Raw genomic sequence first — 20,094 nt, 5'->3', positions numbered from 1 at the left:
CGCCTCGTAAACCGTCTGGCAGTTAACACTCCACGGTCGAATGGCAACGTTGCTACTTGACTACTGTACACCCTTTGCTCGTTGCTCTCCTCGTCTCTTTGCGTTCCTCCTGCACCTCCCCCGGGCCACCCTGCGCCCCCAGCTGCTTTACGCGCATCCATTCCCTCCGACAGAGAATGTCGCCGCGCTTACGGATCCGTCTGTTGTCTCAGTGGCTGTGGAATCGATTGGTTTGAGCTTTCGCTCCCTGGAGATCTCTTTATTGTTTAGAAGACTCGAGAGTTTCCTCTCAGGGACAGACCCAGAGAGAGGAAAGAACGAAATAGGCCCCAAGCTGAGTACTGTGGACGCTACTTTTATAGGTACGTGTAATACAGTAGGTACGTAGTTTGTAAACCCAAGGTAATTGCCTTGCGGCTGTGTTTTAAAACCCGTTCGCTGTCAGAGGAGGAACTCACGGGATAATATTCTTTGGACGACGCACAATAAAAGACACCCTGTACATTCGGGATGCAGGAACAATGGGCAACGTCGCCAGACAGCGGGCAAAAGTGTCGATTCTGACGATTCACGTGGACAACTTCGAAATCCGAATATTCACTCTTCTATGCACCGCGTTTCCAGCTCGTACGAGGTGAAACGACCAGTCTGACAAGCATCCCCTCGCGGCGAGGTTGCACTCGCGCGCGCAAGATTGCGGACTGCGTGGAATCATTACGTTTTGAACTGTACTTTGCAATCGAGTGACGAGTGGACGGTGCCGACTTGTCGGCGGCAAACGTGATCGCGTCCAATCCTATTCAGCCGTGCAACCAATATTCGACGGGGACCGGCGAGGTGTTGCGGTAATACAGGATCGAGGAATGCCATTTGCCGGTCCTTGATTTATGCATTACAGAATATAGAGACACGGCGGCCCGTGGGGATTCGACGCCGGGCCGCGCAGCGCGCAACGTGAGTATTATTCAAAGTGTTGCTCATTTGGACACGTGGACAGGCCCGCACTAAATCGGGGTTTGACCGTACTCAACGACACGTGACGACACGTGACGACGCGTGCCCCGGCGTTGCGCGTTTTGTGGTCCTCGGTCGTTCGGAGATCGTGCTTCGTTAAAGGTTTGCGCGAAAATCGCTGCGATCTGGCTGCGATGAGGGTGGCGGTGACGAGATAGAGGAAGGACTAGAGATTTGTAACCAGGCAATGGAGCGAGCGGGGCTAGGAAACTTTGAAATACTATCCGACACGTTAGGAGAAATCTTTGATGATCGAGGAGCATCGTGCCAACAACTTCGGCTTTGCTCGCGGACCAATTAGCTATTCCGCGGATGGTTTTTACGCGAATTCTGTGGGCAGACACGCTGGCCGACGTAAATGGGAATGCCAGCGAGTGAACTCGATCCACGCACGAATTGGTGCGGAATAGGAAACGATCGAGTTTACCGTGGAACGCGGAAGAGGGTTCCGTGGACGTTCCAGGGATTTTCTCCGCGGCTCTGCAACTCGACTCTTCCTCGTTGCTTGGCCGAAACGACCGAGTCTTTCGACGCTAGGAATCACGTCCACGTCTGTCCGTTACTAAAACTGTTATTCCCGACCGTGGTCTCGTGTTTCCGCGGGAGAAGCTGCTCGTAGGAAAATCTGAAGCTTAGGAAGACGCGGTAGAACGGTACGGCGAACTTTCTCGAGCACAAATGCCGCTCTCAGAGTTTCGATATCGGTGGCCGTGTAGCATTTAATCGAATTTGACGGAGCTCCGCGTTCTCATAGGCCACAATGAGACTCCGGCGTTGCAGCCACGGAGAAACTTCCAAGCGGCGGTCTCATTGTCGTTTCGCTCCTCGTCGCTGCCTCGCAAACTGCTGGCTCCCTTGGACAAAAGGCGCACTCGAGTTGCGCCAGCAAATCGCTCGCTACCAGTTGCATGTTCGAGGGCTGTCGAGCGAGCGAGCAGGGCCACTCGAGCTCCGCGGAATGAAAATCTTTCTCGATAGTGTATTTAACGGCCGAGTGTGGGCCACGAGAGTATGGCCACGTACCCGGGGACCAGAATCCATCGACGAGCGCAGCGGGAACGTAGAAACTAGGGAAGAAATCACGGTATCTAACGGGAGGATCTTTACTGTTCCGCGGGAAATCGCGCGTTTACGATACGCGAGTTCCTCGAAGTCGCATGAGCGGGTAGAATAAGGCGCGTGGACAGAAGCAATCGTACGCAATGGAACACCGCGGTCGCATGTGCCTAACGATCGCGTACGATGCGATGCAATATATGCTAATGCGTCGCCAGTTAATTTTTTATTCCTCCTCCGCCTTTTCCTCCACGTATCTTCGGCTGCACGTAGACGCAGCAGCGCGGGGCGAGGCTCGAGCAGAGAACACCCCGTGTACACTGTGCACAGGCCCTCTCCGCTCCTCGGCCTTTTTTCCGCGCTGGCCATTTATGGGTAGCGTGCCACTTGACAGGACGCACGGCGTCACGGGGTAATCAAAGCGCCATTATCCATGGGAAATTGTAACCCCCCAATCTCGTCCAGCCCCTCCACTTGCTTCCTACCTACGTATTCATACGAGCTATCGCGACGTGTCTTCTCTTTCTGTCCCCTGTCCCCCGTCGCTTCTCGTCGCGCCTCGTCCCACCGACGGCTCGATACAGGGTGTGCATCGGCCGGGTAGTCGTTACGTAAACCCCTGACTCCCTCTTGTAACGCGTGTTACACGGCAAGGGTCGACGAGTGGCGCGGTGTCAAAGCGGAGTCAACCGCTGAAAAATGGCCGCGACTTGTCACCGAGGATTCGACGCGACCGTAACTCCTATCGGGCCACGCGACACGTCAGCTTTCCACTGTAATTATTTTCGCCATCGATACGTCGACGAATTGGCTCTACCAAACGACTAAAAACCGTCCATGGGTCCACGAGGAAAGCTCGGGTGCTCGACATCCAGCGAGGCAGCGGATGACGATGGTGGTGGTCGATGGCGTAGGAGAGAGAGAAGGTTATAGTCGGGTTGAGGGGCTGTACCGTGGGCACGAATCCCAGCCCATGCATACCAATCGAGCGGCAACCTAACAACGGTTAACCGCAGCCAGTCGACCCGCTGCTAATCAGAAAATCACGGTACTGCGGAAACCCCCAGCGGAGGGGTTGCTGGAGAGAGGCTCCGAGGAACCTGTTCGGTCTCTCATAACGCGTCTCCACCCCCTCGAATCTCTTTCTCACACGTCCGTCGCGGCCTGTCGGTGTGCCTCTGGCCGCCGAACACACCGGTTCGCTGCGCGACTACAGGACACCCGGGGATTAGTGACACCGCGCTAATTACGGGGTTAAATATCAAGGGGTTAAAAGCGAGCCAATGAAGCGGCCCATCGATTATCAGAGTCTCATTTTCCGAGCAGCTTTTCGCCCGTTGACGTAATCGGCCGGACGGATAAGCTTAAGGGGGCTAGATTGGCTCGCGGTGCACGGTGTGGCGGAGCAAATGATAGGGGTTGCTGGGAAAATTGCATCGCGGCCGGATATACGATCAAGCTGAGTGGCTGTATTTCAAGTACGACTGTTACCTGGATACGCGACCGTACAGACTTTTCTCGACTCGAAGCTCCAAGTTCGTGGAGAAGGATGTCGAGACTACTCGTTCGCTAGAACCCTTGGGCGAGCAAACGAATATTTGCGCTACACTTGCGCGTTTTTGCGGCGGCCAGTGCCACTCGTTTCCATTTCGCTTGTCAACCACGCCGACCCTCGTGCTGGACGAAGAAAGCTGCGCCAACCCGGGGGGTTTCGGGTCGCACGTTCACAGTCTCGCTCGAGAAGTCCCTTCTCTCCCTCTCTCTCTCTCTCTCTCTCCGCTCAGCAGCACAATAGCGCGTCCAGTGTTTCGGAAATCGAGTCCTCAGGATTTTCTTGGCGAGCGCACCCTTTCTTCGCGCTGGCTGCGAAGTGAACGATCGAAACGCCGATCCCACGAAGCGACGAGAAATCGACACTCGCATCGGCTACGTTTCGAGGGTGCGATCCCCTCGATTCGTCGAGTGGAGTTGGCTTTCGAGTCGAGTGCTACCTTGAAGAGGAGTCCTCCACCGGGGGTAATACGCTCGCGAGAAAGGTCACTCGATACTCTGACCGATATCGTCGGTCGAGATGTTTCTCGATACCGTGAATCGAATATTGAATCTTTCAATTCTTCTTTCTATATCGCTCCTCTTACGTTTCATCGCGATTTAAGAGAGAATTGCAACAAACCAGGGCCACTTACCCATTTGGCGGATCCGCCGGCGAGTGAGCGTCAGAAGAAGTTAAAGGTACGGTTAAAAGAGCCTCTCCTCGGCGGTGGAATGGTTAGACACGAGTCGAGGGGTTGAAGGGAAGCAGGAATATCGAACCACCCGGCGGAGGAGGACGTTTGTCCGCGCTTACCTCCTCTTTTAAGGTTCTTGTAGCGTCCCGGAAGTACGAAATCTAATTTAACCTCCCGTCCGATCGCGCCGCTTTTCCCCGCCTGGAAACTCCCCTGCCGTAGGTCTCCCGTGTAAACCGGACGCCAGGAAGAACTTGCACGATCCGGGAACTCCGGCGCATCGCCTGGGAGAGCCTGGAAGTGCTTGATTATTTCCACAAAAGCAGAAAGCAGCGGCGTTTCAAATCGCGTTATAAAAGTCGCTGATTCGCCCTCCAGTCTCCTTAAGCGGGACGGCAAAAGGGTTGCTTGATCTTTGCCCTCGACGAACGTTCGTACTCTCAAGGCAGCGGGAGTATTTTTTAATCGGCACACGATCGGAGCGCCTTGTTGATGGACCAGTCGCAACGTTTACCCGTTACCGAAGTTTTTGCTGACCCTGATGGAAATTCCGGCGACAGGGGTAAAAATGTGGTCGGTGCGCGTGGGGGAGAGAGGGAAAAAAAAGGGAAAGCGCGGCAGGCGTACACCGAGGAAAGTTTTCGCCAAACCGGATACAAGGAAGTTCCACCGTATTTGCGCATCCGGCCCCATAAATCTCGGACTCTTCCCGCCTCCTCGTGCCCGCTGGCCAAGTCACCGAGCCCTCACTCTGCTCCGACGAATAAATTTGCGATCGCGCTTTTTCCAGCTCGTCGTCCCTTTCGATCGCTCGGTTCTCTCGACTTCAGCCGCGGGAAACGCGACCAGAGAGATCCACGGCGATCCGAGGATCTATCGGTAAATGCCGATTTACCAGCCGAACGATATTCCCTTTTTGTCTGGATAAATAGATAGCGATAGGTACCGCACTTTTATAACGATAGCAGACAGAATTTTAATAGGAAAGTGTATCGAGTGTCTCGAATCACGTTGGTAAAGCAGGCATGGATCATTCAGTCCCAAGTTTCAACCGTATCGATCGAACGCCCTCGTCGATCCTCAGAATCGCTTATTTAATGCTTCGAGCCGTTAGGGTGAGTTTAGCTTTGTGAATTTTTTGTTTCGTCGCCGGTGTGCCTGTTTCCATGGAAAAAATCATAATCGCCCTCTAATCCTCGGAAAGCTGCGCTCCCTCGATGGGTTCGCCATAGAGGGCAGCGATCCTCGACAAGTATTTATGGGTTATTGATGACACGGGCGCTTCCAGGATCTAAGAGGATCGCATAATAACATAATTAACGGCGCGCTGACAAATTGAATCGGTTCCGAGTGTATTCCTTTCATCGTGCCCCGTACCCCGAAGCTTTCGTCATAAATATTGCATGGCGGTCCGACGACCCGACGCACAGTGCGGCAGAATGATAGAATTTTGGACAAAAATCTAAATTCCGTTATAAATGTCAAAATATTGGAATATATTTACGGAAGATAAAATTAGTAACTAAAAATTTGACAATTTTTTTAAATTATTCACTACTTTCCAATTCGCTTAAGCTGATTTGCAAGTCAACGAAATTTATTGAATCGCTTGATCCGTCTTGCTCAGCTGCAAGGTATTCTCTAATTTCTGTAAGATCTTCATCTTGCTTTTTTGAAGTAGCTTTTCATAAACCTAAACACTCGTCTTTCACACCTCTATCGTACTCCTCATTCACGCGTCTTCTCGAAAAACCTATATTCATCCTCAAATTTCAATCACCCCCTACAATAGGTGTAAAGCAAATGCCAAAAAATAATTAATCATGCGCATAACTAGTTGATTTTCCATTTTGACCCATAAATTCTGCAAAATGAGCTATTATTACTCGTAATAATAAATAAATAAGTATAGTAAAAAACATTGTATAAAAAATCAATAAGATCTTATACTGTTATACATATGAATACTTCGATTTTGTATTTTTGTCCATCTATGCCGCACTGTACGACGGCGTCCCCGTATCCGTGGAAAATCGACCAACGCACCACGATCGCCCCCCCCCACGACGCGCGACACACCCTCGAGAAATTTTCACGTAGAAAGCATGAAAAACCGATAATCTTCCATCGATCAGCATCAAGCCTGGAAGGCGTCGTTCCTCGAAAATGGAAATCCCCGTTGCAGAAAAAAGAATTACGAACGGCCGTACACGCTTCTAATGGAGGTATAATGCGCGTAAAGGGGCTGATCTAACGTCGATGAAAGGATTCCGGGGAATTTGTCGGAGTAAGAATTCCAAAGCCGATTAAACTGTTCGGGTTGGTGCACGTGAGCTGTCGCTTTTTTATCCATTAAAAGTTGGCGCGTTCAATGGAAGCAGTTTCTATCTGATTCCCAACACTTTCCTCGACTACTCTGTCCTAGCGGGGGCTTCTTTTCTCGTTGGCGGTTGGTAAATTTCGTGGGGTGGAAGGTGTGCCGTGGAGGAAGACCGTGCGCAGGGTTAGATAAGCGGGTGGACCGGGAGGCATTAACCGTGGAACGGCGCGAAAGCAAGGAGGATATTAGAGAGGCGATCGCAGAGCGATCCGGCGATTGGCTCCGATGCAATTTCGCACGGTACGCTGGCGGCACGTCGGGCGAAGGTGTTAAATTCACTGGATGTACGTCGGACGAGCCATTCTGGGGTAGCCGACAAATCCGATCGTATTTTCATCGACGCCAAATTGGCAATATCCTCGCCGGTGACGATTCCTGAATTATGCATCAGCCTCGGGGACAGTCGCTTCGAAGTTTATCCATCCCGCTCGTTTCCATCCGCAGCCTCGACCCGTTCGACTCTCTTCCACGCGGGGAGTTTTCTGCCCTCGCAGCTTTCACCCCCGCGACCAACCCTCCCGCCCGTTCCTCTACTCGCTGCCTCTCATCCTCCGCTCGCAGTCCTCGGCTCGCTCTCCCCCGTCGTCGCTTCGCCCGCTCCCTTCCTTCGGACCCTTTCTCCAATGGAAACGTCACTTATTGGTCGAACGAAAGGGAGGAAAAAGAGAGGATACCCTCGGATCCGACCAATCACGGTGAACGCCCGTGATAATGCTCGCGATATCTGCCGCGGTACAGACACCGATAAAACCAGACCTCAGCGGTGGATCCGTCACCGTTGGGGTTAACCCGAACGCGGCCTTCTGCTGATTCTTCCACGGTCTCGCATCTCTTTAACTCTAGCTTTCGGCTAATGGCACGTGTACTCGAAGTTCGAAAGAAATTGGCCGCGCCAATGTACACCTACGTTTCGGGGGGGAATCGGTATACCTCGATTAGACGTTCCCGCGGCCCGTGCAAGGAGAGTAACGAAGTAACGAAGCGTCGCGAATGGAGGAAAAAGTGAAATCCGTCGAGGATAATCGAATCGAGCGTTTGGAAACGGCCCTTAAGCCTTTACGGGAGGGGACAGACAATGGAAGGTAAAAGTAAAGCGTCGTTCTTGGAACGGAGGGCTGCTCACCCCAATAATAAAATGATAAGAACCCTCGTCCTGCCCCCCTCCCTGCCCCACTTCACCCCTAACCCCTCGCTGTTTCCTCCGGCCGGAGCTGGCTCGTATATAAATGTCGATATTATTGTAACGAAGCGCCTTTGATAGCGATTTCTCCTTCCGCGCGCTCCTATTACTCAGGCCAGAGACCACGCGATCGGACAGCCGCAAATTCGTTGAATCCACTTCCGAATTTATAGTTTCCGGGTCGCGCGCCCGCGACAAAGAGAATTTTCGGTACAGCTTCTTTGTTCGCTTTGGTAATCGATCGAGCGACGGACCTTCGGAATTCCTCGCCGGGAGACACTGCCTATCGGCTCGCGTTCGATTCCATCGCTACCGGGGTGGTGCTCGCACGCGAAACGCAGGGCACGATGCAATTATTAACCCAAGCTCCAACGACAGATACGAGATCGAACGAAACGGTGCAACCGATCTCCGCCAGGGAAGATCGATTTCCTGTTTACGACCACCGGTCCGCCGTTCTCTTTCGCTTCTGGAATTCCATCCAGATACCGCGGTTTCTAGCGATGGCTGGGAACGTTAGTCGAATCGGCGCATAATGCAACTACTCTCATACACTTGTGTTTCTGAACATTGGTATTTATTCGCGAGATACTTTACAAATTTTCCGACACTGCCTTTATCGTTTCGGGGGTGAAAATGATCGCCTTGCGAATGGTACACGTCGAGAAGTTTCATGTAGGGCAGCGGTGAGAACGAATTTTCCGGTTGCTTTTGCGTTTTCCCGAGCCCACCATCGTTGCTTCGTCCCCTCCTGTTCGATTCCCCGTGAGTTTCTCGCAGAGAGGCGTCGAAAGTTATCGGTCGCGCGGACCACCGCGAAGTCTATTCGAATTTAGACTTGGAATTCACTTAGAAAAATTAATAGAGCGTGCGTCGAGTGTCGCGCGCCTGACGAACGGGCCTTCGTCGTCTCAAAGAAAGTGATGCGCTGAATTTTCTGACTTCTACCACATTCGAAGGCTTTTTTCATCTTCGCCGCGATTGCCGGTCCGATACGCGATATCAGACTCGACGCGACAGAGAACGAATTTAAGACGAAAGCGCGATCTCAGACACGCGACAGAGGACGCGCACTAGCAGTCGGCCCATCCGCTGTGCGCCTCGCGTTCTTCGGACCCTCCGAGCGGTCCATGGTGAGGATCAAGTGATGAATTTTGACGGTTTCTCGGTCGATCCGCGAACCGGGAGCAGGCGAAGGAGTCGGCCGGATATCATTCACGATCATCGATCCAGGAAACTGTATATCATTATCTGATAGACTTCGAAAGGAACTGCGACCCTCTCTGCTCTATTGTACATTTTGCGAGGCCATCGCTCGTTGCAACTTTCCTGAAAAAATTGTAAAACCATACGTGTTAGTACTTCGCCTGCGATTCACTTGGAATTAAGGAGATTGCTTTCTCAATTAAAAAGAGAATACTAATTAAAATATATATAGGGTAAACCAACCGGTAATTGACCGCATACCAGTGAATGATCATTAGGCAAAGAAATGTCAATTATAAATTTAAACATTATTATATGTTTATAAATGGAGTGTAGTTGCACTTTTAATATCCTAAGTATATTTGAGTTGGTAAGTTTCTATTTCTATTTCTAGCAAATTTTTCAAATCTGGAGCATTCGTATTGCGCGAAATAGTAATGGGTGCAGATTCCAGATTTGCAATAAATCACTCATTTTTTATCACATGAAACGTCCACCAAAACGATGTAGAATTTTTTTTTTACCATTACTGTCATAACTCAAAAACTATAAAAAATAGAGCTGCACCACTCTTGCTGCAAGGTCCTGAATTCTGATTGGAGGAGATAAAGGATAGTTTGAAACGGAAAAAAGCCTTACATTTACATTTCCCGTTTCTTCTTCTTCTCCCTCCTTTTGATTTTGGCATCGCAGCGTTTCTCTTTCTTGCAAACCAGCTTCTCCATGGGGCAGGACATCGGGGCCTTGCAGCAGACGTACTTCTCCTTCTCGGGGCACGGGGGCATCGTGATGTGCTGCGTGTTCGCTGGTTCTTTCTTCATGTCGTAACAGGGACAGGGACCGGGATGCATCTTCGGAGGGGGTGGACAGGGACAGAGGATCACGGGATCGGTGGGTGGTTTCGGCAAAGGTGGCGGCACACAGATTTCCTTCTTGGCCTTGGCCCAGGCTCGATGCTGCATACACTCTTCGTCCATTTTCGATTGGGGCACATCTGGGCAGGGTTTGGGTACGACGAACTTCGGGGTAGGGCACTTAACCGGAGCGTACTGCATCTTCGGTGGAGCAACGGTCACGATGTGGTCGCATTTTCCTCTTGGGATACACCTCTCCGGGCATACGACCTGCTTCTTCTTCTTCTTTTTCATATCCTTTCTGGGCTCGTCCTGGCACTTGGTTTTCTTCGCGGTGCACTCGGGTTCTCTTTCGCAGGTCTTCACGCAGGAACCTTCCTTCTTAAGGTCTTGGCATATGTCCCCTAAGGCCTTGCAATTGGCTTCTTTGCTGGACTTGGAATGCTTGGCAGATTTGCCACAGTTGCCAGATTTGCAAGACTTGCTAGACATGCTCTTCGACACACCAGAAACGTGCAGTTTTCCGAGACGATCGTTCCTGAACGAGAGAAACCGAGGTGGTGCTTGATACGTGGACATCTTTCTGCTCTTGTCTCCTTTTCCGCAAGGAGGACAAGATGGGACATCCGGAGGGCAGGTTGGCTGGGGTTGTTTGCAAGGTGGACAAACTTTCGGGCACGGGCAAGGTGGAGGTGGTTTGGGACACGGACAGGGGCAGCAAGGAGGCGGCGGTGGACAGGGTGGCGGAGGTGGATATTCTGGACATGGTGGGCAAGGCGGACAGACCCTCGGCGGAGGTGGTGGTGGGCAAGGCAGCGGCCTGGGGCACGGAATCGGTGGCGGACAGGGTGGGCAGGGTGACGGAGGTGGGCAGTAGGGTGGTGGACACGGAAGTGGACAGGGACATGGTTCACAGGGTGGCGGAGGCGGGCATTCTCGTTGCGGCGGGCATTCCGGACACTTCGGAGGTCTTGGACACTGGGGTGGAGGTGGCGCAGGAGGTGGTGGACAAGGTGCAGGACACCTGGGTGGCCTGGGTATCCTAGGCAGTCGTGGAGGCGGCGGTGGTGCTGGGATCTTCGGGCACTTGGGGAGTTTCGGCAGTTTCGGAGGCGGAGGACATTTTCGGTAGCATATCTTCGGTGGTGGAGGTTTCTCTGGTGGCTTGGGGCACGGAGTTGGGCAAGGTGGTGGACAGGGTTGCGGTAGGCTGGGGCACTTCGGGTTTTTAGGCCGTTTGCGACAGCAAGGTGGGCTGGGTGGGATACACTTCTCGAGAGGCAGACAGGGCTTCTGTCGCTCGTAGGGCTGTCTACAGGGTCCGCTCTGCTGATTCTGTTGGTTCCACGACTCCGGTGCAAATTTCGACGACGAACTAGGCGGTTTTCTCCCTCGCTGACCCATCAACATCGAACCACTACGAAAGTACCTCTTCTGCTCTTGCCACAAGTATCTCGTCAATTCCTTCGACAGGGAAAGGATTCTTGGTGATTCCTTCTTCGCGTGAGACCCTGTGCTAAAGTTCTTCGCACAGACGAGTCCCATGTTGAGTGTCTTCGAAGGCGCAGTCCAGTTCCATGCGTTGATCGATGAGTTTCCAAAGGAGGATCCCAGGCAGAACTGATTCCTCGGTCGAAGGCAGTTGCTCGTTGTTGCGGTGGACACTGTGTGAAAACGCCGTGGCAGCGTTCTGTCCCAGCCAATCAGACGGTACCTGGCCTACGACGCAGACAACAGAGATTTTGATCGATAGAAGAGTCTGATCGTGTGTCTGACTGGTGCGTGTCCGCCGCTATCTCCACGTACCCTCTGTCTCTCAGTGCCCCGGCGCACCTAACACTTTCTCGTTTTGCACGGTTTCTTGGGTGGACACTTTACGCAGAACGGCTTCTTCTCTTGCCTAGGTTTCGCGGGATATCCCGGCGGACCCATGGGCTTACAGGGACCCTTCGGCGGATGACAAGGGCTCTTCTCCACCCAGCCAGGTGGATCCTCGCCGCAATCGGGCTCGCCCAGTTTGAGCTTCTCTCTTCTCATACCCTGGACATCAGATCGCGCTCCTTTATATCCTGCTCTTTCTCGTCTCTGCCCCTCTTTCTCCGGGCAACCGCCCACCTCCCTCCTCCACCATCATTACCGAGAGCAAATGCCGAAAAATGGATCGTCCTCTTTCGACGATTATCGATGCCGCGCAGAAATTGTTTTTATCGACGACGATACACGCTCGCAAGGGGAAATCCGCGACGAGAGAAGGTTGCTGTTTCTAGTCTGAGAAAAGCGCATTGGATACATTAGGGCACACGGTTGACGTGTAATAATTGGCGTGCCTCGGATGGCTCCTTGACGTTGCCAGAGTTGTCCTCGGTAATTCCGTTCCACGAGCGTCAGAGGAATCGACGCTTCAAGCCAGAAACCTTCTCGCGGAGAGTTTGCCCCCGATGCGTGGATCGTTTATAGAAAGGCTTCTCAGAGGGCTGCTGGGAGAGATTCGTCCGTGAATCGCCGGTTTCGGATAGCTGCGCGGTCGGAGCGAAGTGTTCCATGTCCTCTTCGCGAGGTATTCTTCTGCCGGGAAGCTCCTTGGACAGCTGGCCGTAGTCTGCGCCGATATCGTCCTCGTACTCCTCGCCTTGGGGGAAGTAGTCGTCGTTGCGCTGCCTGTCGTAGTCGAATAGTACCGTATCGCGACGCGAATCGACGCGGCTCTTGGGAATGAAGCTGGTGCTCCGCGACATGGCCCGATCGATCGTGGGGAGCAAGGGGATCGTGGGTCCCTCCATGATCGCGGTCATCGACAAAGGGCCCCTGTTCCTTTGGTCCTTAAAGTGCGCGACCGATCCCTCGATTTCGCGCGCACCTCTGTTCGTCCTCTGCGGGGAGAGAGGATGATCCGACATTTTCGATTGATCTCGTTTTGGGTTTTATTTTTTTTCGTTCGTTTTAATCGCATTCACGTGTAAGTTTGGCGACGAGGAAGAGGCAGAAGGGAGGTGGAGCCATAGCGACGAGTCTCGCTACTAGAAATCTCTAAGGCTCTATCTTACTCACCCGTTACCGAGTGCTCGCGAACGATATAACTGAAATCTAAGTAACAGACAGTGTTTGGGACTTACTTCGATGACGTGGCCGCTCTGCTGGTGGTTGCTCAGGGGCCCCGATGACTCCTGCAGCTGCAATTCAAATCAGAATGCACAGATTCAAGATACGAGAAGGAACACGTGTAAGGCTGCGATAAAATTGTCGGATTAGCGGAACACACGAGAACATAAGATGTAACACGTTTATTCACGCAACAGGCTTCGCTCACGCTACACGAAATTATCAGATCATCATCCTCTATGAGTCGAGATATAAAACGGGAGGAAGTACAACGATGTGTAATTGTTGTATAAGCTAGAAGTGAATTCTGGAAGCGACAGTCGCGAATCCCCTGCAGGATGGTCCTTTCCCACTTCCACCCGATTTCCCTCCGTCCTTGGAGCAACTGGGTGCTCGAATAACGGGCGGACAATCGTGCTTGTCGCTCTTCTTCTTCTCGACCTTCTTCGGTGTACCGCACTTATTCTCCACCTTGCACGTAGGCTGCTTCGTCTCTTTGTGGCAGGTCCTCTCGCAGCTTTTCACGGTCTTCTTCGGCGTGTCGCACTTGGGCCTGGCCTCCTTGCAGCAGTCCTGCTTCTTCTCTTTGTGGCAGGTCTTCTCGCAGCTTTTCACGGGCTTCTTTGGCGGATCGCACTTGGGCCTCTGCTCCTTGCCGCAGGTTGGGGCAGGTTTCTTCTCCCTGTCGCAGCTCTTCGTCTTCAGCGGAGGGGGACACTGCCAATCGGGCTGCTTCTTCTGCTTCGCCTGCTTGCAGCGCGTCCCGTGGACATCGTCGCACCAGAACTTGTCGCAAGGGTCGTGCTTCCAGTGCGGCCCTCCGCAATGCTTGCACTGTTTCCCGTGAGTGTCCGTGTTTCGAAGCTTCTTGCACGGCTCCTCGTGCTTTTCGTCGCCTATGCCGCAGGGTTTCCCGTGACCGGCCTCATTCTTCTGCTTCTTACAGGGATCCTCCTTCTTGGACTGCTTGTCCGGCTCGTACTTCTTGCAGGAAGACCCGTAAGTCTTCTGGGTCCTGACATTCTTGCAAGGATCGCGATCACCGTCGCAAGAGCTGGCGTTGCAACCCTTCTGTCGCTTCTTGCAGATGTCGTCCTCCTTTTTGCTCTTCTTCGTGCAGAACTTGCTGCACAGCTTGTCCTTGAGAGTGGGCTTGGAGTCGTCGCCCTTGCAGGAGAAGAGCACTGGCTTTAAGGCGACGTAGTTGAAGACCGGCGCCGCTTCTTGAGCGAACAACGAGTCGAGATTGTACGATGCAAGGGTTGACAGAGACCATGTCCTCTGCCTCTTGAGCATCAGGTTCTCCAGGAACTGCGCGATCTTCGACGACATCTTGCGCACTGGCTTTTGAGGCTCTTCGATGTTGCTGATCGTATCGCAGTCTGAATCGTCGATGCTGGACGCTGCCAGTACCTTCTCGTCCGTAGCCTCGGGCTCCTGCAGCGATCGATGCACAGAGCTAGACTTCTCGACTTGAAATCGTTCGGAAGACCTCGAACCTCCATTCAGGTTTCTTTGAGTCGGTTCCTCGACGCGTTCTGGCGCTAAGTCGCTCATGGAAGTCGAGGCGTTCAGCCTAGGACTCTTCTCGCGAGGATTGTCGGTCTCGTTTACTTCCTTAATCACCTTCTGATTCTGAATGCAACCCAGTTTGCCTATTTTGTAGTTCTTGTACCTGCAGTCAGCCACGTCACTGTTCTGGGCATCGAGCAGCTTGGAAAAGAACCACGTGACGGACGTATTTCTCTGGTGAACCGATCCATACAGCGTCCTTGGCTTCTTGTCCGAGATGGCGGCTGGTATCGTCCAGTTACTCGACTTCCTCTCGCTGTTTGACCGTTTCTCGAATCTCACGGGCACCAGTTCCGAGGTCCTCGGCTCTTTCGGCCTCTTAGATCGAGCCTTCTTCTTCTCCAGCTTCTCCATTCTCATCGCTAGATCCTCCATCTCGATCAAGTGCTTCTTCTCCACAGTCTGCTCGGACGGCGCGGCGATCAGTTTCCTAGCATCCTTCTTCCTCGACTGACTCCTCTTGCACACCTTCTCCGCGGTCCAGCTCCTCGACGCCGATGGAATATCGCTGGCATTCCTCGAACAGCTTTTAGGACACTTCTCGACATACATGCCGTCTCTCGCCGAGGAGCTCTCGGCCGAGAACGTCGCGAAACTCGAGAGCTGTCGCCGGGACGCGGCGTTGACGCTCCTCGAGCAATCCTTTCGAAGGTACGACGCGAGATTCGGCAACTGTCTATAGATCTCGGACACGATGCGACCGCCGTGCAGGAACTTAGCGGGCCCCATTTCACCGAGAACTCGAGGACCTCGTGGCTCGTTGTCCCCCTGAGGACAGACGGAGAGACGATTTCAGTGACCCGGCGCTTCTTTCTCTTTCGGAATCCCTCAGAACGGAGGAGGGGATAGAAGATAGTGATCGAGCAAAGTTTCCGCGCTTCGGCGAAACGATCGTTAATCGAACTTTCACGTTTGTCAGAGAATTTCAGCACCGTGCCGCGTCCCCAACCCCCGTCCATCGTCTCTCGTCTTGTACTCTCTTTATCGGGGCAAAAGGATATCGCAAAAGAACGTGCACGGTTGCACGTGGCTGGAATAAGCCACGATCTCGAGCCAACATACCGCTAAGGGGCGAGCGGTTCTCTTCTTCTTTTAAGAAATTACACTGTTCGGCGCAAAAGAATCGTGTTTCGTTCGCAGATCGCTTAAGGACGACTCCAAGTACTTTAACGCGCGTTCGACGAGCTTGTAGTCGAGCAAACGAGTCGCATCGATGCTTCTTCGTATCTAACTGGAAATCTCTTGAGAACAGAGGAGATTCGAGGATCTTCCACTAGAGTAAAATCCTCCAGTGAACGTTTAACGTCAAAGGCAAGAACATTCGTACACCAGGATATAGAAAAACCGTTCGCAGCCATTCGAAGTAGTAATCGCAAGGCTTCGCGCGAGCAATTGCGTGGATGGAAAGAAAGATTGCAAGGGGGACAAATGGTCCTCCTTTCCGAGGCAATCCCTGTCTTCCTGCGCTGACGAGGCGACGATAAGACATTCCGGATGAACGAAAGTACTCGCGACACGGATTTTCCACGCGTTGAAATATGCATTCTTAGAGTCGCCCCCGCCAGCTTTCATCCCTATCCTCCTCCTCATCCTATTATCGCCATCGGCGCCACGTTACGTCGAAGAAACACGCAGCGACACGTGGATCTCGTTCATTCGCAAACGAATCAACCAATGGAAACGTCCGTGCTATTGAATTTCTTACGGAGCGCAGTTTTCAATCGATCCATGCAACTTCTATCAACGATGTAATATATGATACAATCTCTTACCTGGGACACTATCTTGTTCGTCTTGGCAGCGTGATCCACGGCGCACTCTTCGGCGATCGGCAGATGACGCAGAGCTTCGACGAGTTCCTCGGTTTCGTTCTAACCGATGGAGAGAAAAAAATTTCAATTTGAAACAGATTCGCAGTAAATGCTGGAAGGTTCTCGCGTCGGATTATCAAGAGGTTCTATACCTGGGTAATGTTTGAGACGCGGGTAGAGAAGCAGCGCACGGGTTCCTGCAAGGCTTCGCTCTGCTGGCCGTCCTTACCGAACCGAGACTTCTCCAACATCGTCAGCATCCGCGAGTTCTGATTCAACGCGCGATCATTGTTTTCGTTAGAGAGCGGCGTCCGACTATCAGCTCGCCTACGTCTGGGTCTAGGACCCGAGCGCAGGGTGCAAATAAAATACTCACGTTGGTATTCAGCGGTTCGCCGTTGGAGAAGCTGTGGAACCTGGGTGGAATGGAGGAGAACGTCTTGTTGGACGCGGCCACGTCGTACAAAGCGAGCACGTCGAGTTTCGAAGTTTGCTTCAGCATCTGCGACAGGGATCGTCCGATCTCACCTCCGGCCATCGCGACCTGCACGGGCAATTCAGTGGAATCGGTAAGGATCAAGCTGGCCGCCATTCGATGGAAAACGGAAAATAATGAAATCCTCCAGAAATTCGCGCACCTTTGCGTTCTCTTCACCGACGTGATATCGTCGCTGACCGATGGATTTCACGAATGATTTTGCGGCTCGGGAAAACATTGTTATTTCTGTTGGTGAATTACTGAGAATTTATTAACGCCTTCATCGGGCGTTCGACGTGTCCAAACTGCGCTGATCAGCGGCTCTCGTTGCCAAGCGAAGCGATGCCGCGATGTGCAATTATTTTCGCGTCGTTCTGGCAAAGCGTGCCACGCATTGAACAAAAAGAATATCGCCGACGATCCTCTCGACGAACCTGGTGGATCGGTAATATTTTGTTACCGAGATTGGGACGCAGCCTCTTGGTCTTGGCATATTAGTGATCTTTTCTTTTATCGGGGGTGGAAGATTCGTAATTTGAATTACAGGCGGTCTTAGGGAACTTATTTCGGTGCACCCATCTTCCAGGTGCAACTCCAACTTCCATGTGGAATTGGAATCTGTAGTACCGATGAGGCAAACAGCCTGTGCTCGTAGGGTAACGCCACAGACCAGGTATAGAATAGATGTGGCATTCAATGCATTTTCCTGTCTATCTGGAAGGTCCTAGCACACGCGAGGTGTAGAATAAATCTAACATCTTATGGACTTTCGCGGTCCGACTGTGACTGCCTTACCGATCTAGAAATTCGGGACTGATTCCAGTGCCCTCTGTTCATGGACGATGGTCAGTTAACAAGTATTCCCCGAAGGAGCATTGAGGGTAAAGGGAAAGTGTGTGTATGCGGAGATGCATGTGACCTGTCTACGGTACGAAGTCTTTAAAGAATTAGATTTTACTGTAAATTTCTGTGATAAGGCCACAGACGAGGTATAGGATAGACCTATCACCTTATGGATGTTCGTGTCGCCACCCAAATTGTGTTACCGACCCACAATTTGAGGCTGGGTGAAAAGTGCATCGGTTGATAGGTCTATCCTATACCTCGTCTGTGGTCAGAGTAATAACTTAAAGATTCTCTTATCGATCGAGTTACTCTTATAGGCAAGTAGACCAGTGCTTTATCGGTTCAGTTGTAATTCAGAAATTTAATTCGTTCCCGTCACAGACAGATATCGTTCGATTCTCTCCATGACGCCTCTTCCAATCAACGCGCGTCAATTACGAAGAACGAGATCCCCGATGGAACCAAATTCATTAATAACCCGATTGCATTGCCACTCGATACTTGCTACACCAATAAATCCGTGTTGCCGGCATCCAGATAACGCGGGTATTAATCTTAATTGCCGATCAAACGGGAGCGCGGATAATTGAATTGCGAATAAGGACGTCGAATCGCTTGGAAATACACGAGTGCGCGTTTCAACGTTCCTATTTCATATTTCAGGGATCAAGGGTTCGTAAGAAATCGGCGACAAGGGTGTAATCTTTACAAATTTTTTATTTCACTTATTTAATATATATAAAGGTAGTTTTTGTTGCGTTTTCGTCGAAGCAGCAGCACACGGAACACTTTCCTCCGCTTTCTCCCCTTCAGTATCCCTCATTCGAGCAAGTGAGTGTGTAATCGGGGTATTTCTTTTTCAGTATACTAGCGGATATCTCGTGATCCGCTTGTCCAAAACCCTGCAAGCAAACGCAATATCAAAATAGAATATATTTGCCGGAAATATTAACGACCCTGCTTATAATTGCAAATCTTTCAGCCCCGCCACCTCCGTTCTCTGTTTTTGTTCACAAAACCCGTCAGGAAATAACCAGTTTTCAAATTAATCTCGATCCCCGACTATGGGATAAAATTAAATAAAACGTTATCACCCTGGCAACGTTAAAATTGCTTCCGCTCCAGGCACGTGTGGATCCCGGAATGCACGTTTCGAATTTCATTCGTCGAGACTCGTGATCCGCGACTCGTCACTTTTCCCGTATCTTTTAAAAGCTTAAATCAGACTATATTTTGGGCACAGATTTCGATTAGAGTTTATTATAGCTCGAAATGCTTTGCAGCCTCGGCAGGGAGATTATAAGTAGCCTTGGGAGCAGAGGACGGATTAAATAAGTTTAAAATGCTAATCGTCTAAAGTTGGGGACTCCCGGTCGCGGATACAATCATTCACGTGCCAAGTTCGCCCTACAAACACAATTTCAAGCTAAATCCCATCTTATCTACCGCACTCCTCCGTTTAATTTTCATCTAATTCCGATTCCCCCTGAGTTTTACGCTCGACTTAATATCGAGTCAATATTGTACCAACGTCTCGCCACAATTATTCATCACCGTCGCGCAAACGTTCGCCAAATTTCGGTATTCAGGCTCTAATCGGCCGGCAACTCGAAAATCCCATTTGGCCCGTTCGCCGCGAGGAGGCTTTCGATCATTCAAACACCCCGGTGAAATTGACTTTACGCTAAGTGAAAACTCGAACGAGATCCTACGGGGTTTCTGCGGGATTCTAATTTTCCAGAAACTGTTTTCGCAAGTCACTTCGATTTTCTTCTTTCGCGAAGGTAAGGGGGGGGGGAAATAATTTCGCCTCTGCCGTCACGGCTGATCTGCGTTATTTGCTTAAAGGGCGTGACTCGTAAACGCGAGGACACCGCGCGGGAATCCAGCCAAAACGAAATCGACTTCACGTTTCCGCGACTCCCGCTGGAAACTTCTAGCCGAGCGGATTCAAGGTTTACGACGTTTACACCGTTGGTATCGCGGGATCCGCTACTGACCCGCCAAAAAATCGAAAGGACTCTACGCTCAGAAACGCTGATCGATAATCCACGGAGAATCAGAAACGACAGCGGAATCGTCTTGAAGCAGGGATTCTGGCGAATGTGAGCGTCTATCGATGTCTCAGGGGCGCAAGCGAATCACGGGGGAGGCTCGTTAATCGATTAGACCGGCGAGGCGACGAGCAGGTTCGTTAGGATGTATTAATTCTGCAACTCGCTTGAGAGTGTCCGTAGACTTTGATGGTCCTGTCGTCGGGGTTGTGCTCGATCCTTCCGCCACCCACACACTTTGCACGCAGCTCTGGGAACTGTTCCAATTGTGAGAGAGTCTCGTCGAATATGTCCGCTGAAACAGAAGAACAAGCCA

General features: G+C 51.6%; 4 protein-coding genes across 7 annotated transcripts in view; 1 reads left to right on the top strand and 3 right to left on the bottom strand.

Annotated features, from left to right (window-relative positions):
• The window catches only part of LOC143372139 (phosrestin-2), a 152,605-nt gene that overhangs the window by 93,055 nt on the left and 39,456 nt on the right, over positions 1 to 20,094 (top strand). The window lies entirely within an intron of this gene.
• Positions 9,706 to 11,482, bottom strand: LOC143372409 (uncharacterized). Its single transcript, XM_076818557.1, has one exon. It carries the CDS (start codon positions 11,461 to 11,463, stop codon positions 9,706 to 9,708), a length of 1,758 nt encoding a protein of 585 aa, XP_076674672.1. The 5' UTR covers positions 11,464 to 11,482.
• Positions 11,719 to 16,984, bottom strand: LOC143372408 (uncharacterized). The gene is made up of 5 exons (XM_076818556.1): positions 16,777 to 16,984; positions 16,553 to 16,669; positions 16,362 to 16,460; positions 13,032 to 13,088; positions 11,719 to 11,958 (listed from the first exon to the last, which is right to left on the bottom strand). Exons 1-5 carry the CDS (start codon positions 16,936 to 16,938, stop codon positions 11,752 to 11,754), a joined length of 642 nt encoding a protein of 213 aa, XP_076674671.1. The 5' UTR covers positions 16,939 to 16,984; the 3' UTR covers positions 11,719 to 11,751.
• Positions 18,424 to 20,094, bottom strand: part of LOC143372145 (sex-regulated protein janus-A) — a 41,748-nt gene continuing 40,077 nt past the window's right edge. For both annotated transcript variants that reach the window (XM_076818093.1, XM_076818094.1), the window contains exons 3-4: positions 19,946 to 20,073; positions 18,424 to 18,626 (exon numbers count right to left, since the gene is read on the bottom strand). In XM_076818093.1, coding sequence (XP_076674208.1) covers positions 18,534 to 18,626; positions 19,946 to 20,073 — 221 coding nt within the window. In that variant the 3' untranslated portion in view covers positions 18,424 to 18,533. The remainder of the gene's footprint in view (positions 18,627 to 19,945; positions 20,074 to 20,094) is intronic.

This window comes from Andrena cerasifolii, chromosome 8 (genome assembly GCF_050908995.1).
Source record: "Andrena cerasifolii isolate SP2316 chromosome 8, iyAndCera1_principal, whole genome shotgun sequence".
Taxonomy (NCBI): Eukaryota; Metazoa; Arthropoda; class Insecta; order Hymenoptera; family Andrenidae; genus Andrena; species Andrena cerasifolii.
This window is presented reverse-complemented; position numbering and strand designations above follow the sequence as displayed.